Source organism: Piliocolobus tephrosceles, chromosome 6 (genome assembly GCF_002776525.5).
Source record: "Piliocolobus tephrosceles isolate RC106 chromosome 6, ASM277652v3, whole genome shotgun sequence".
Lineage (NCBI taxonomy): Eukaryota > Metazoa > Chordata > Mammalia > Primates > Cercopithecidae > Piliocolobus > Piliocolobus tephrosceles.
The window spans coordinates 138,019,202-138,035,319 of NC_045439.1; the positions used below are offsets into that span (position 1 = coordinate 138,019,202).

At 45.1% G+C, this 16,118-nt stretch overlaps 2 protein-coding genes across 4 annotated transcripts in view; one reads left to right on the forward strand and one right to left on the reverse strand.

Moving 5' to 3' along the window:
- ANKDD1A (ankyrin repeat and death domain containing 1A) overlaps positions 1-16,118 on the forward strand; it is a 58,202-nt gene that overhangs the window by 33,258 nt on the left and 8,826 nt on the right. Inside the window, exons 13-15 of one of the 2 annotated variants that reach the window (XM_026455442.2) lie at positions 2,755-2,959; positions 5,189-5,320; positions 6,249-6,597. In XM_026455442.2, coding sequence (XP_026311227.1) covers positions 2,755-2,959; positions 5,189-5,320; positions 6,249-6,310 — 399 coding nt within the window. In that variant the 3' untranslated portion in view covers positions 6,311-6,597. Of the gene's footprint in view, positions 1-2,754; positions 2,960-5,188; positions 5,321-6,248; positions 6,598-16,118 lie in introns of those variants that run through there. The other variant, XM_026455441.1, reaches the window with a different exon arrangement.
- Positions 14,513-16,118, reverse strand: part of SPG21 (SPG21 abhydrolase domain containing, maspardin) — a 27,873-nt gene continuing 26,267 nt past the window's right edge. Inside the window, exon 9 of one of the 2 annotated variants that reach the window (XM_023220838.2) lies at positions 14,513-15,228. In XM_023220838.2, the coding sequence (XP_023076606.1) occupies positions 15,112-15,228 (117 nt within the window). In that variant the 3' untranslated portion in view covers positions 14,513-15,111. The remainder of the gene's footprint in view (positions 15,229-16,118) is intronic. The other variant, XM_023220839.1, reaches the window with a different exon arrangement.

Consider the following 16,118-nt stretch of genomic DNA (forward strand, 5'->3'; position numbering starts at 1 on the left):
AGAAAATAATTTCGCATTTACTTCAGCTTTCAAAGTTAATACAGACGGTCCCCAATTACAATGGTTCAGCTTATGACTTTTCTACTTTATGATGGTGCAAAAGCGATACACATTAAGTAGAAACCGTACTTTCAGTACCCGTACAGCCATGCTGTTTTTCACTTCAATATAATATTCAATAAATGACATGAGATATTCAGCGCTTTATTACAAAATTGGCTTTGTGTTAGATGATTTGCTCCACTATAAGCTAATGTAAGTGTACTGAGCACATATAAGGTAGGCTAAGCTAAAAACTATGATGGTCTGTAGGTTAGGTAGATTAAAGGCATTTTCAACTTTTATGATATATATATATTTTATTTATTTATTTATTTATTTATTTCTTGAGACAGAATCTCACTCTGTCACCCAGGCTGGAGTGCAGTGGCGCGATCTCCGCTCGCTGTAACCTCTACCTCCTGGGTTCAAACGACTCTCCTGCCTCAGCCTCCCAAGTAGCTGGGACTACAGGCACGTGCCACTATGCCTGGCTAATTTGTTTTGTATTTTTGGTAGAGACGGGGTTTCACTATGTTGGCCAGGATGGTCTCGATCTCCTGATCTTGTGATCCGCCCACCTCAGCCTCCCAAAGTGCTGGGTTTACAGGCGTGAGCCACCGCGCCCGGCCAACTTATGATATTTTTATCAAGACATAACACCATCGTAAGTTGAGGGGCATCTGTATTGAATCTGCTAAATTACACATTTAAAAACCTAGTTTTTTCTTTTTTTTTTTGAGACGGAGTCTCGCTGTGTCGCCCAGGCTGGAGTGCAGTGGCTGGATCTCAGCTCACTGCAAGCTCCGCCTCCTGGGTTTATGCCATTCTCCTGCCTCAGCCTCCCGAGTAGCTAGGACTACAGGCGCCCGCCACCTTGCCCAGCTAGTTTTTTGTATTTTTTAGTAGAGACGGGTTTCACCGGGGTAGCCAGGATGGTCTCGATCTCCTGACCTCGTGATCCGCCCATCTCGGCCTCCCAAAGTGTGCTAGGATTACAGGCTTGAGCCACCGCACCCGGCCCCTAGTTTTTTCTTAAACTTTAACATTCATTGGATAAATCTTATTACTCTATCTATACAACTAGTAAATTTTTCCAGTCAGTTTCAGGGAAATCTTTTGAGTAATGTTGGGTCCTATGTTTAAACTTAGTCAGACTACCTTAAACACTGAAACTGAATAGATAAACTTAATATAACAGATTTTCTTTCTTTCTTTTTTTTTTTTGAGATGGAGTCTCGCTCTGTCGCTCAGGCTGGAATGCAGTGGCTTTATCTCAGCTCACTGCAAGCTCCGCCTCCTGGGTTTACGCCATTCTCCTGCCTTAGCCTCCTGAGTAGCTGGGACTACAGGCGCCCGCCACCTCACCTGGCTAGTTTTTTGTATTTTTTAGTAGAGACAGGGTTTCACCATGTTAGCCAGGATGGTCTCGATCTCCTGACCTCGTGATCCGCCCGTCTCGGCCTCCCAAAGTGCTGGGATTACAGGCTTGAATCACCGTGCCCAGCCAGATTTTCTTTTTAAGCACTTCAAATGCTTCTTAAATTCTTAAATTATCCTAATAAGACCATTAACTAAAACTACAAAGAATCTCAAATATCTTAAACATTCCAGTGTGGTTTACAAACTTAGTAAACTCTTATCCCTTTTAAATAAAAATCACTGTTTCAAAATCAATTGGTAGATAAATTTCAGTAGGAATCATAAGATGTTCTCCCACTGATATGCTAGATTCCCTTAAACATGACCCCTTTACATACAACAGATTATTCCTAAATATAATCCCAAAATGTGAATACTGTGGGTTGGACTAACTGATTCATCTCTGTGCTGAGTACTAAGCCATTTCAGGCTTTACAGGTTCTCACCACTAAGGCAGTGGCTGCATGTCAGAATCACAAATCCCCCCTGGACCCCAGGCCAATTCAGGTAGAATCTCTGAGGTGGGGGCCACACATCAGTGGTTCTTAAAGTTCCCAGATGGTCTCAGTGTGCAGATGGGGCTGAAAACACTGCCCCAAGGGACCAGTTTTTAATACCCCAGGTGAGAACCAAGCTTCACCTCACAGTGATTGCCAGAGACTGTTGACCATGATGTAAGCTTTGGAATTGCAGACACCAGGGTGATTTTTTTCACCCTGAACTTAACAACCAGAACTCTGCATCCATTCCCTTTAGAGGGCCTTAGGCTTCTGTGGGCTTCATGTATGCTATGATAGAATTCTTTTGTAACCTCTAATTTCATTGCCTGCTTTGCTAGAAAGGATTTTGTAATCCTACCCTTTACTACCTGTTGTGATTCAGCAAATCTGACACCTGCCCCGCCTGGTTTTGGCCAAAGCTTCAGAGTACTTCTGCCGATACCCATGCTCTAAGAACACAGGAAAGAGGCAGGTGACCGGAGGAATTTGGAAAGGCTCCCTGGAAGTGGCACATGGGTGGTCTTTTGACTATGACAATGAGGTTGACGGGCAGGAAGGTGAGCAGAGGAATTCCGGGTGGAAGCACAATGGGAGCAACTTGGGTTCCAGAGGTCAAGGCAAGGCATGGAGTGAGAAACCAGAAGAGGGGACGTTAAGCCCCCGGCCCTTGCTGACTCCAGCTCCCAGTCTCCCCAGCAGAGGTGGTAGGAGGGTCATAGGGGCCTTGGCTCGGCATTGCCCCTGTCTGGGATCATGAGAGAGAGCTTCTGCACTTTTGGGATCTGCCCCACAGGACCACCTTTCATGCAGGGACCTCAGTGACCCCTCTGGGAAGAGCTTGTCCTTTAAGCAGGACCATCGGCAGGAAACACAGCAGCTCCGTTCCGTGCTGTGGCGGCTGGCCTCCAGGCATCTGCAGCCCCATGAGTGGAAGAAGCTGGCATATTCCTGGGATTTCACAGAGGCGCATGTCTACGCCATCGAACAACAGTGGACAGGTAGCACCTTGCCTCTCCTCCCTCCAAGCAACCAGTGGGTGGAGGGGTGGGGCACCTGAAATGTGTTCAGTTTTCTGTGCTTCTAGGGAAAGAGCCTGTGCAACCCACAGCCTGGTCCCAACACACCTGGTGCTCTGTCCCTCCTCCAGGCCTCCGCACAGGGTGCACACTCTGCCTCTCCCTCTCCATTGATTGTGAATTTCACATTCTTCACCAATCAGCCCAAACTGATACCCACTGTTTACACCTAAACTAAACCATTCTTGGTAAAAAGAAGAGGGCCTGCTGTTGTCACTATTATTCAACATCTATATGGAAATTTTGGGCCCTGGCACTAAGGTATGAAAAGGAAATAGAAATAAGGAGTGTAAATATTGTAAAGGAAGAGAGAGACTTATTAATTTCAGATGGAATATTTAATATAGATAGGACATCCAGAGGAATCAACTTAAAAAAAATCTTAGAATTAAATAATTCAAGGAAATGGCTAAATATAGAAAATATACTAACACCACAGAACTCCTATGAACCATTGTTAAATGGGCAAAAAGTATATATAGAGAATCTTTTAAAAGAGACTCCATTTACAATGGTGTGTGTGTTTCATCTGGAAAACCTAAAAGACAAATACAGATGACACATACGAATAAAACAATAATGGTTCAACTCTAAAAGATGATTTGTGTAAACGGAATGACATTCTGTATTTGTGGCAAGAAAAAGTATCATACAGATATCAGTTTTTCCCCAATTCAATTAAAAATTTGATCTAATTTTAATCAAAATAGGAGATTTTTGAAACTTGATTGAAGTATTCTACAATTTGAAAGAATAAATAGGGATATAAAAGTGAACATTCTGGGGAAAAACAATAAAGGGGATCTAACCCAAGCAGACTCAGCCTTTTATAAAGCCAAATTAAAATTACATAAAGAGATACCTGGATCAAGCATGGTGGCTCGTGCCTGTAATCCCAGCACTTTGGGAGGCCTAGGTGGGGGATCACCTAAAGTTAGGAGTTCGAGACCAGCCTGGCCAAAATGGTGAAGTCCCGTCTCTACTAAAAATACAGAAATTAGCCGGGCATGGTAGTGGGCTCCTGTAATCCCAGCTACTCGAGAGGCTGAGGCGTGAGAATCGCTTGAACCTGGGAGGCAGAGTTTGCAGTGAGCCGAAATCACACCACTGTACTCCAGCCTGAGGGATAGAGTGAGACTCTGTCTCCCAAAGAAAAAAAAAAGAGAGAGATTCCTGACACAAAAATATGCAAATTGATCAGTGGAATAGAGCAAAGTTCAAAAGTAAACACTGCTGCAGATAAGAACTTTCATATATGATAAAGAAGCACTTGTACATTACAGTGGTGGGGGCAGAGATATTTAACAAATGGTGTTGAGACCACTGGGTCAAGCGGAAGTGCCACCACACCAAGGGCAGCACTGTGAGGACATGCCTGCTGAGGGCCCCAGGAGGGACACGGAAGGTCAGAGGGGCAAATGGAGTGACCTGGACCTGATGGACATGGCGCAGCATCTATCTGTTTCCCCAACACAGGAGAGCCAGCTGAATCACAGCCAGCCGAATAGCATGTTAACCCCATGCCGTGTGGGCAATAATTTTCCAAACATGGTTGTATGTTGGAACCACCTAGGAAACTTTAAAACCATTAGATGCCTAGGCTGCACCCAGACCCAGGTACATGAGACTCTCTGGGGATGACATGGGCCCTAGGTGTTTCCAAGGAGCAGCTGAGTCTGAGAACCACAGTGCAGGGGAAAGAGCATGGCCAGCTCCGTCTCTGACTAAGCTGTATTCTCATCTGTAAATTAGGACCACTATCATGCAAGACACAGATTATTTTGAGCAGCCAGAGAGGTGAAGTGTACAGTTTGTGCATCATGGTACCACAACAATGAATGTCAATTCTTTTTCCATTCAGAGTGACACCAACAGAGCGTATAGTGGGTGTTCAGGAGAAGGCCTGGGGCTGGGGAGGTTCTAGAGACCAAGACACAAACCCTTTCCCCGCCATCTGAGAGGCTGCTCCTCCACTCCCCTTACCCATCTCCAGGCTGAGCTTGGCTGGAGCATGGAGAAGGGCCTTGGAGGCTTTTGGCCTCTTTCCCACCTGGGCATGTTCAGGAGGCGGTGCAGGGTGGCATAGACAGGTGCTCTGGTCAAGTGGCCCCATTGGCTCCTTCTCCCTCTCTCCTCCCTCACTGTCCTCAGGCACCAGAAGCTATCAGGAGCACGGCCACCGAATGCTGCTCATTTGGCTGCATGGCGTGTCCACGGCTGGTGAGAACCCCAGCAAAGCACTGTTCGAGGGCCTTGTGGCCATTGGCAGGAGGGACCTGGCTGGTAAGAGCGTACTCTGCTGGGCTTCTTCTCAGGAGCTGGGTGGCCCCCACTGGAACGCAGCAGGGCCCTCCAAGGGCTGCTCAGACGAGAATGCTGTGATGCTGGCTCTGGGCCTTCCAGATTCCTACCCCGAGCCCTGCCCCCTTTTCCCTTGGGCAAACTACAGTGCCTCCTGGCCATGGTGTTGGCCCAAACTGAACCCTGTGACCTTCACAGCCCCAGAGCCAGTGATGCTGTCCAGAATCTCTTGCTTACCAGCCTTCTATACCTTGATTTTTTTCTCCATTTTGGAATAAGCCACCTTCAGACTTCTTTTTCACAAACATTAAGACATAGGAGCCAAAACTGACTTAATATGAGTTGAACCAGTTAAATCAGGTCAAATAAACCTTCTGAGGTCATCACAACTTATTTGAGTATGCCAATTTCAAAAGCCTGATTTGGGATTCAGAGTGTTCTGTGGAATCATCAGACAAGCAGGATAGTCCCTCGTTAAAAACAAAATCAGCGCATGATGAAAAGCCTTAAACGCTGTGATACCCACTGATGTGGTACATGATGGGGCAACCACAGAATGGGGCACTAGGCTGTCACTGACAGTTGTGAAGGCTCCATTAGTTATGAGGCAACAAAGAAAACCAATCCTGACATATTTCTAGCATATTGCTGAGGGAAATATTTCTAGCATATTATTGAGGGAAAAAAGGAAATGATCTCCCCCCACAGCTGCTATAGGCCAGGTGGAAAAGCTAAGAGTCATTTCAGGGTAGAGGGATTAGGGACGCTACCTTTCTTTCCCCAAAATGTTCTTAAATATAGTTGTTGCATCTTCTTTTAACATAAACTCTGGCAGGCAATTAAAACATGAAACCAGTCCTGTGAGGCAGAGCTTAGGCAACAGAGGAAATAAGAATCTTGTTTTTAACAGAAAACATCAGGAAGAAAGCAAACGCAGCCCCAAGTGCCCCCAGGAGGTGCACAGCCATGTAACCAGGGGGGCCAGACCTTCAGGCACGTGGGACCTCAGCGTGTGGAGCCACCTGAACAGAAGATGACCATCATTTAAGGGCTTTTTAAAAAATCACTGTTAATGGACCTCCAGCTGATTCTACTGAAATGCACAGTCATGCAGAGCCCAGCAGACAAATGTTTGTACAGTGATCTTTTTCATGAGGATGGGTCCAAGGGCCTGTTTGAGGTTTTGTGGGTAATCCTGTCCCACAGGTATGGTCCTCTGGAGCTCTTGGAGTTCTTGGCACACTTTCTTCTTCTTCTTCTTCTTTTTTTTTTTTTCTTTTGAGACAGAGTCTCACTCTGTCACCAGGCTGGAGTGCAGTGGTGCGATCTTGGCCCACTACAACCCCTGCCTCCCAGGTTCACGCCATTCTTCTGCCTCAGCCTCCCGAGTAGCTGGGACTACAGGCGCCCGCCACCACGCCCGGCTAATTTTTTTGTATTTTTAGTAGAGATGGGGTTTCACCGTGTTAGCCAGGATGGTCTCGATCTCCTGACCTTGTGATCTTCCCCAGGGATGGGGCGTTCCATCTTCTGCCCTGTCCGGGAGAGTAGCCGCTTGCCACCTGAGGCTGTCATGCACCTGAAATGTTGGCTAGAGGGACTGAGAAGCTGAAATTTCTTATTTCTCATTATTTGAAATTGTAGGCACCCATGGCAAGTGGCATCCATGGTGCTTGGCTTTGAGATGCCAGGCAAGCACAGCTTGTTGTGGGGCTCGGCTACACCAGCAGGGGGATGTGTTTCTGGGGAAATGTGGCTCTGGAAGCTTCATGGTTTCCTAGAATGTGGAAAATATATCTGCGCAGGATAGAAATCCTGCCCAGAGGCTGTTTCTGTCTCATTTGAGCTCTCTTTCATGTGGCAGAGCTGGCTGTGGCCAGTTTAGGAGCCCACATTTGAGAAAAACTTACCTCAAAGTTCTGCATTGAGCCTGAGACTGGAAAGGAGATAGAATAAAACAGCTGACAGGGGCTTTGGCGGTCACACATGCCTGATGGAGTGCACAGGGCCACCGTCTCTGAAAGGTAATTTGGCATTATCCGTCCACAATATACTTTTATCCATTGGTCCAGCAATCCTAGTCCTAGGAATGCGTCCTACATATAAACCTGTGTACATACAAAATGACAGACATACAAGGTTATTACTTTGAAAAAGCAAAAGACTGGAAACAAACCAAGTGACTGGCTACAGGGGACTGGTGAAACAGAGTATGTTCCATCCACACAATGGAATTCTGTTCAGCAGTAAAAGGATGTTGTTATGGAAAGAGCTCCAGGATAAATTAAATAGGAAAAAAAAAAAAAAAACCAAGATACAGGTACATTAAACAGAAGGAAATTGGTTTAGAGGATATCTGCACTATTTGTCAAGAGATGCTTTTAGAGAAAAAGCTTCCTTTTCTCTCTTCGTCTTTTGCAGGTGATGTAGTTTTTTTTTTGGATTCCTTTTTTTTTTTTTTTTTTTGAAACAGAGTTTCGCTCGGCTGGGTGCCGTGGCTCACGCCTGTAATCCCAGCATTTTGGGAAGGCGGGCGGATCATGAGGTCAGGAGATTGAGACCATCTTGGCTAACATGGTGAAACCCCGTCTCTACTAAAAATACAAAAAATTAGCTGGGCGTGGTGGTGGGCACCTGTAGTTCCAGCTACACTCAGCCTGGGCGACAGAGTGAGACCCTGTCTCAAAAAAAAAAAAAAAAAGAAACAGAGTTTTGCTCTTGTTGCCCTGTCTGGAGTGCAGTGGCTTGATCTTGGCTCACTGCAATCTCCGTCTCTTGGGTTCAAGCAATTCTCCTGCCTCAGCCTCCGGAGTAGCTAGGATTACAGGCACGTGCCATCATGCCTGGCTAATTTTTGTATTTTTAGTAGACAGATTTCACCACATTGGTGAGGTTGGTCTTGAACTCCTGACCTCAGGTGACCCATCTGCCTTGGCCTTCCAAAGTGCTGGGATTACAGGTGTGAGCCATGGAGCCTGGCCATCTTTGGATTCTTGAAACTTAAGAAAAATTCTAAAATATATTTGTGATCTATTACCTTATGAGACATGATAGGGAAAAAAATAGACAACTTTACCTACCACTAAGTTATATTTAATCAGCATTCTTTTGTTTCCTAACATATATGTTGTGAGCTAAATATATGCTCTTACTCTAAATCTTTCTGACTTACACTTTAAGGGTGAAAATTGTTTTGTTTTGTTTTTTGAGACAGAGTCTTGCTCTCTCACCCAGGCAGGAGTACAACGGCGAGATCTCAGCTCACCGCAACCTCCGCCTCCTGGGTTGAAACGATTCTTGTGCCTCAGTCTCCTGAGCAGCTGGGATTACAGGCGCGTGCCATCACACCCAGCTAATTTTCATATTTTTAGTAGAGATGGGGTTTCGCCATGTTGGCCAGGCTGGAAAACTGAAACATAATTTCACAATTATTCCTCTTCCACCTTAAGTAAGTTGGCCAGGCTGCAAAACTGAAACATAATTTCACAATTACTCCTCTTCCACCTTAAGTAACAAGAGTAGAATAATTTCTGTGTTTTTATCTTATTCACATAAATAAATGCTATGGCTTATCACAGTTACAATGTGTTTCCTGAAAGTAAAGATTATTTTACCTTGAAATTACAAAAATTATTTTCAGTTTTCCAAAATTCGATCTTTAAACCTAAATAATTCAATTTTCATGGATGCACAAGTGTTTACTGAGAGTCTCATATTCATACTTTCCTTCACAGCACTATAAAGTTGGACTTGGAAAATTTGGACAGCCATTTGCCATTGTGATTTTTATTCGTTTTTCTCCTGATTATTTGACAAAACTTGTATCCACATTGTAGTTGTTCATGTGTCTGTTTCTATTGCATATTGTAAAATTATTAACTACCTCCCAAAATAGTATTTCTCTCAGCAGATATTCTTTGGTACTACCATGTATTGTGTGACTTTTGGAAAACTAAGGTGGCTTCCCTGCTGTCAGTGAAGCATTTTTTTAAAAGAATAATTATAATTTAAAAAGAAACAAGATAGAGATTAGTGCATATAGTATACTACTAATAGTATGCTGTTAATTGTGTAAGAAAGAAAGGAAATTAGAAAACATATTTGCATAAATAAAAGCTAGACAAAGGCTAAGAAACTAATCAAGTGGTTTCCCTGGGGTAGTAGGTTAATGGGGAACAGTGGGGCTGGGACAGGGTGGGAGAAAGAATTCTCAGTGGTACCTTTCTGTACTGTTCTACCTTTTGAAATGTGTGAGAGGGTTACTTACTGAAAACTGAAAGGATATGACATTCTGGAACAGGCAAAACTACAAAGACAGTAAAAAGATGATCGGTGATTGCCAGGGGCTGCAGGGGCAGTGAGAGGAACGGAGGGATGAGGTGGTGGCACAGGGGATGGTAGGGCAGTGTAACTGTTCTGTATGACACTGTGATGGTGGATACCTGACACTGGGCATTGGTCAAAACCCATAGCATGTATAGCACAAAGCGTGAGCTCTCATGTGAGCTATGGACTTGAGTTAATAGTAACGTGTCAATATGGGTTCATCAGTTGTATCAAATGTGGCACACTGATGCCAGATGTTAATAACTGGGGAAACCGTGTGTGGTGAAGAGTACATGGGAGCTCTCTGTGCTATCTGCTCAATTTTTCTCTAAACCTAAAACTGTTCTAAAATAGAAAGTCTGTGAAAAAACTAAAAGTTATAAAAGGAAAATAGAGGCTTTAAATTAAATCATCTATTCCATTTGGGAAAGGTATTTTGTACCACATAGGACTGAAATTTCTCTGGATGAATTTTATACAATGAATTTTGTAATTTTTTTCTGAGACAAAAAAGTTCTTAAATAAAATAAAATTGAAATGTTGAAATAAATCTCTCAAATCCAGTACTCATTTCTTTTCTTCAGGAAATACAGGTCGAAATTCCAGGTCAGACAAGCTGTCACAGACTGGTGCTATGGAAGCACAATGGCTCAACTCACTGCCAGTGAATACTTCCTGAGTGGATTTTGTGCCAGGTGGTCTGCCAGGAGTGGGTACAGAGATGAGAGCCCACAGTTCCCTCCTTTTCCCCAAGCTTATGGTCTAGTAGGGGAGAAGGGCTTGCACACCAATAACTGAAATAGGGTGCAGTCCCCGCTGTAATGGATGGGTGCAAACAACCATGGGACTTCTTCCTGGAGGAAGGACGAAAGGAAGGGGATGAAGAAGCTCACAGAGGAGACAGAAGTGGGGAAAGGGCAGTCCAAGCCAAGAACACAGCCTGAGCAATGGCCCACAGGTATGGAGAGGGAACCCCCTCGGGGCGGGGCGTGGCTGCAGCACAGGATGCGTGGAAGGAGGGGGAGCTGTGACCTGAGGGGTGGGAGAGAGAGGAATGCAGATGCGTTGGAAATTGTTCCTCACCCCATCACCAAAAATTAGATGTCTCATAAAGCAGAAACTGAGCAGAATAGACTCTGCCTTTGGAAACGCACATCTGCTTGTCCTTTCAGAGTCTACTTTACCTTGCTAATTGTGACTCTCCTTGTTTCTAAAATGTATATTTAAGTCACTTTTCCAATGTATATTTACTTACAGTTACTCCCCGCCTTTTCTCTTTTTTTTTTTGAGACGGAGTCTCGCTCTGTCACCAGGCTGGAGTGCAGTGGCGCAATCTTGGCTCACTGCAAGCTCCGATTCCCGGGTTCAAGTGATTCTCCTGCCTCAGCCTGCCACCAAGTAGCTGGGATTATAGGCACGGGCCACCATGCCCAGCTAATTTTTTTTGTATTTTTAGTAGAGATGGGGTTTCACTATGTTAGCCAGGATGGTCTCGATCTCCTGACCTCGTGATCTGCCCACCTCGGCCTTCCGAAGCGCTGGGATTATAGGCGTGAGCCACTGCACCTGGCCCCTTTTCAAGATATATACTGTACTTAAAACTATTCACATATAGTAAGCAGGTTTATATACTTAAAGTGCGAAGCCTTTCTCCTGTGGATCCCAAGGTAACTTCTAGAAGTGGGTGCAGGCCCTGGATCACATCATGTATCAAAATGAACCCATAAAATGCACAGGTTAAGAACTGAGGTGGAGTCCCTGGCTCTTAGTGGAGGTTGCTCCCCTCATCTCTTCCTGTGTGCAGAGCTTCAGTAAATGGTTACAGCCCTACTTCAGAGTTTCTGAAACTGTGGCCTGATTTCCACAACAGAGGTCCTTAGTGTTCATACACTGGCAAGTGACAAGATCGGACCTGCGTGTGGACCACACAGAAGCTGGGTGGGGGTGGGAGGAGATGGCTGGTGGAGCCAATAAGGACTGCAGTAGTCTGGGCAAGAGATGCCGAAGCCTGGCCTGTAGTGAGGAATGCTCAAGTCTGGAGGCAAGTTGCTAGATCTCTGAGAGCCAGGGGATGTGGGTGTAGTAGATGTGGAAATGCACTGCCTGGACCCCCTTCTTCCAGGAGGCCTTTCCATCCAGCTGCGGAAGTGCACCGGGCAGACGTCCTCCAGCTGTCAATCCTTCAGGGTCTGCCTCAGCTGCAGAGAGCTGCCCCACCGAACGCCCTACCTTCCCCAGGGCAGCTGCCTCTGGGAACTGAGCATAGAGACCCAGCCATTTTAGTCCTCCATGAAAATATTCCAGTGGGCACTTCAAGCTCCTGTGTGCCCTACCGAGTTGGTGGGTACTTGATCAGGCCTGCATCACAGTTCAATTTTGCTGTCTGCCCAATCCATCTTCCTTTCGCAGATGTTTTTTTGTTTTGTTTTGAAGATTAAGTCTCACTCTATTGCTTAGGCTGGAGTGCAGTGGCACTGTATCAGCTCACTGTAACCTCCGCCTCTCTGGTTCAAGTGATTCTCCTGCTTCAGCCTCCCGAGTAACTGGGGTTACAGGCACATGCCGCCAGGTCTGGCAATTTTTTTTGTATTTTTAGTAGAGACTGGGTTTTTCTATGTTGGCCTGGCTGGTCTTGAACTCCCGACCTCAGGTGATCCACCCTCCTTGGTCTCCCAAAGTGCTGGGATTACAGGTGTGAGCCACCACACCAGGCCACGGATGTTGATCCTTAATAAACATCTTGTACCCCAAATTTCATCTCCACATCCGCTTCAGCCTGAGACATGGGGGTGGAGGAGGGGTGGGGTAGAGGGTCCAAGATGGCTGCGTTTCTAACTGGGGATTCCAAGGAACAGTGATGCCAGGACCTAAGATAATAGGGCTAGACTACCAGCTTTTGCCTGGTAGTCTGTTGAATCCTGGGATGCCTGTCAAAGGCTGGCCTGATAGGCCTGAGTACGCATTCAAGACCAGTACCCAAAATTGATCAGGGCTGGCAATGACAACTTGCAGTCATCAGGGTGCAGAGCTGAGGAGTAAAGCTGTCAGACGGCTGTAATAGCCTCAGATGCTACTAGTTAAAATGTCAAGCTTCGCCCTTATGGTTTACCAAGTGTTTCCATAACTCACGACTGTTGTCAAGCCACAGATAGAGAAGACACTGTGGCCCCTTTGTGGAAAGATCACTGGTTTTAGGGATGGTCAGACTCAAGTTGGCATCCCAGCTCCACCCCTTACTGCCTGACCCTGAGCAAGTCTCTTGACCTCTCCCAGTCTCCAGGTCCTCACCTGTAAAGTCAGGATAATCAGGGCTGTACTGGGGATGAGGTCTAAGAGGGTATGGCCAACCCAATATTCCAAAACCTGGCACACAAAGGGAAAGAAGCGCTGATGCTTATTTTTCTGTCTAAATTGTACCTCAGCGAAACCAAGCAGTTGATGAGGGCAAGTTTTTGGTTTTTTTAAATTGGTAATTTCCAGTTAATAAATGCAGAAGGAAAAATAAAAATTAGTATTATTACTGTTCTGCAACCCCTAATGGAATGATGCATCTGTGCAATGGTCAGCAGTGGCAGCTAAGCCAGCAGGAGACTTTCTCAGGACTGGATCAGGCTGATGATGCCTGAACACACCCAGCAATCATAACAACTTAGACACAACCAGATGTGATGTGCCTCTTGAGATGAGGCAAGAGAAACACACAGCCCCACCTATGCAGTGTTCTTGCTAAAAAGATCGAGCTTGACCTGATCAAGCCTCTTGATGTAACTACCAGTTTACAGGAAATACCAGGGACAGAGAAACAAGTGGAAGGACACCATGAGGCTGCAGCTGGAAAATCTGGACTCTGGGGTAACTACAGGGCAAATGAACCTCCTTCTTCACTGAATATATGGCAAGAAAAAAATAGAGGGAGGAGGAGCTTCCAGTTCAAAAGGAATCTAAGAGACACTTCAATCAAATACAAAGTGTGGACTTTATATGAAACCCGATTAGAACAAGTTACCTAAAAAAAATTTATGGAATAATTGTAAGTGAGAACATTCACTGGATTATTAGACAATCCAGTGAAGGAATTATCGGTAAATTTTTAAGTGTGATAATGGTATTAAGGCTATATTTTAAAGGTACACATAGAAATACTTACAGATGAAATGATACAGCACCAGAAATGGCTTTAACATAATTTGGTGATAGGAGCATGTGTGGAAGAAATGCGGGTAGGTTAAAAGATGAACAAGGCTGGGCACGGTGGCTCACGCCTGTAATTCCAGCACTTTGGGAGGCTGCAGTGGGTGGATCACCTGAGGTCAGGAGTTCGAGACCAGCCTGACCAACATGGAGAAACCCCAACTCTACTGAAAATACAAAATTAGCTGGGGTGGTGGTGCATGCCTGTAATCCCAGCTACTCGGGAGGCTGAGGCAGGAGAATTGCTTGAACTCAGGAGGCAGAGGTTGCAGTGAGCTGAGATCATGCCATTGCACTCCAGCCTAGGCAACAAGAGCGAAACTCTGTCTCAAAAAAAAAAAGAGATGAGCAAGACTGAGAGTTGATAATTTTTGAAGCTGGGTGATGGGGACATCATTTATTATGCCATTTTCTCTACTTTATGTGGGTTTAAACATTTCCACTCAGGGGAAAGAATGAAGATAAGAAAAGTACCTGGCACACAGCAGCAGATCAATAAACGATAGCTTAGGGTTATTTTATGATGTGCAAACTGTACTTCTGGGAGATTAAGTAACTTACCCAAAGTCACACAGAATTGGCAACCATGACCTACTTCTCAGAAAGTCCTAGGCCTGTGTAGCCCAGTTGGGCGGCAACAATAATCACAACAGCGACTCAGTGAAACTGAATTTTTATTCCAAATGACTGTAATATCTAGAAAGGCAGTAGCTAACACTCAAAACAATTTGCTTAAGTGTAAATTAAAAGCAGTTGATTTGCAGGAGAGCAAACAGTGGGGTAGTGGCCATGGCACTCTGATCATGGTTATATCCAAGAAAGCATAAAATAACCAATGTCCTGATATGCAATCTGGATGTGCAGCATTTACAGCAAACAACATAAAAAGAAAGAAAGAAGAATGGAAAAGAAAAGAAGGAAAAAACACCACAAAGTCCCAAACCTCAGAAATTAACATTCACTTAAGAACACAGTGGTGAAGACTTTTGGTAGCAAAATTTGCACGGTTCTTAAAATGGGAGTCTTCGAAAGTACTTCTTCAAATTCAAAAGCTAAGAAAACCGAAGAGGGAACAGTTGCTCAGGCTTAGTGGAGCTGCTGCCTGTCATGAAGATGACCATCAGTCCTACTTCCCAGACACAGTGAGAACCGGTGAGCCTGACGAACCTGAAGGAAAAGGCCGGCTGGCGGGCGCTGATGCCACTGACTACACGAGAACACACCGGGTCAACCCATCATTGACAGCGAGACACACACTACTGCTCCTCCTGGCTGATGCCGAGGCTGCCTTTCTGTACCTCGAGCTCCTCGGCACTGACCATTGATGGGTCAATGGCCGCGTATTTGGTTCCATGGAATTGTAGCAAATGTATCTGTTGAAATGCAGAATCATGATTTTATTTTAGTTTATTTTTTGAGCTGGAGTGTCACTCTTGTTGCCCAGGCTGGAGTGCAGTGGTGCTATCTTGCTCACTCCAACCTCTGCCACCCGGGTTCACTCAATTCTCCTGCCTCAGCCTCCTGAGCAGCTGGGACTACAGGCATGTGCCACCACCCACAGCTAATTTTTGTATTTTTAGTAGAGACAGGGTTTCACCATGTTGGCCAGGCTGGTTTCGAACCCCTGACCTCAGGTGATCCATCTGTCTCGGCCTCCCAAAGAGATGGGATTACAGGTGTGAGCCACCGTACCCTGCCAGAATCATTATTTTAAATGGCTGCATTACAGAGTAAAATGTATACTGCCCTCTATAAAATGTTTGGTAGGAAAACATCACCATAGTAGACAAATGTCTTATACTTCTAAAATTTACAGACTAATACATACTAAATAGAGAAAAGTCAAAGAATTTTTTGAAACCACATTTGGGATCTTTGTTCCTCGCTCCCTGAGCAGTCTCCCTGAGTCCCTGCAGAGTCTCCTGAGACATCTTAGACGGTGCATGCTCATGAGATGTTTACCCTTCCCTTCTTCTGCTGACTTAGGTCCTTCCAATCTTCTGCTACTGTGACTAGTGCTGCCATGATGAGTATCTCCGGGCATCAAGTTTTCCTGTTTAGGATCCTGTCTTTAGGACCTTGTCTTCTATAAGGGCATGACAGGATCAAGGAATATGACTGGTTTTTTAAGACTCTTGATTCTTCTTGCCAAATTGCCAGGGCACTCACCCTTCACTGCTATTCTATTATCCATTTAGTTAGAGTATGAAGGGATGGTGTTTGTTAGGGCTTTCTTTTCTTTTTTTTTTTTTTTTTTTTTTTA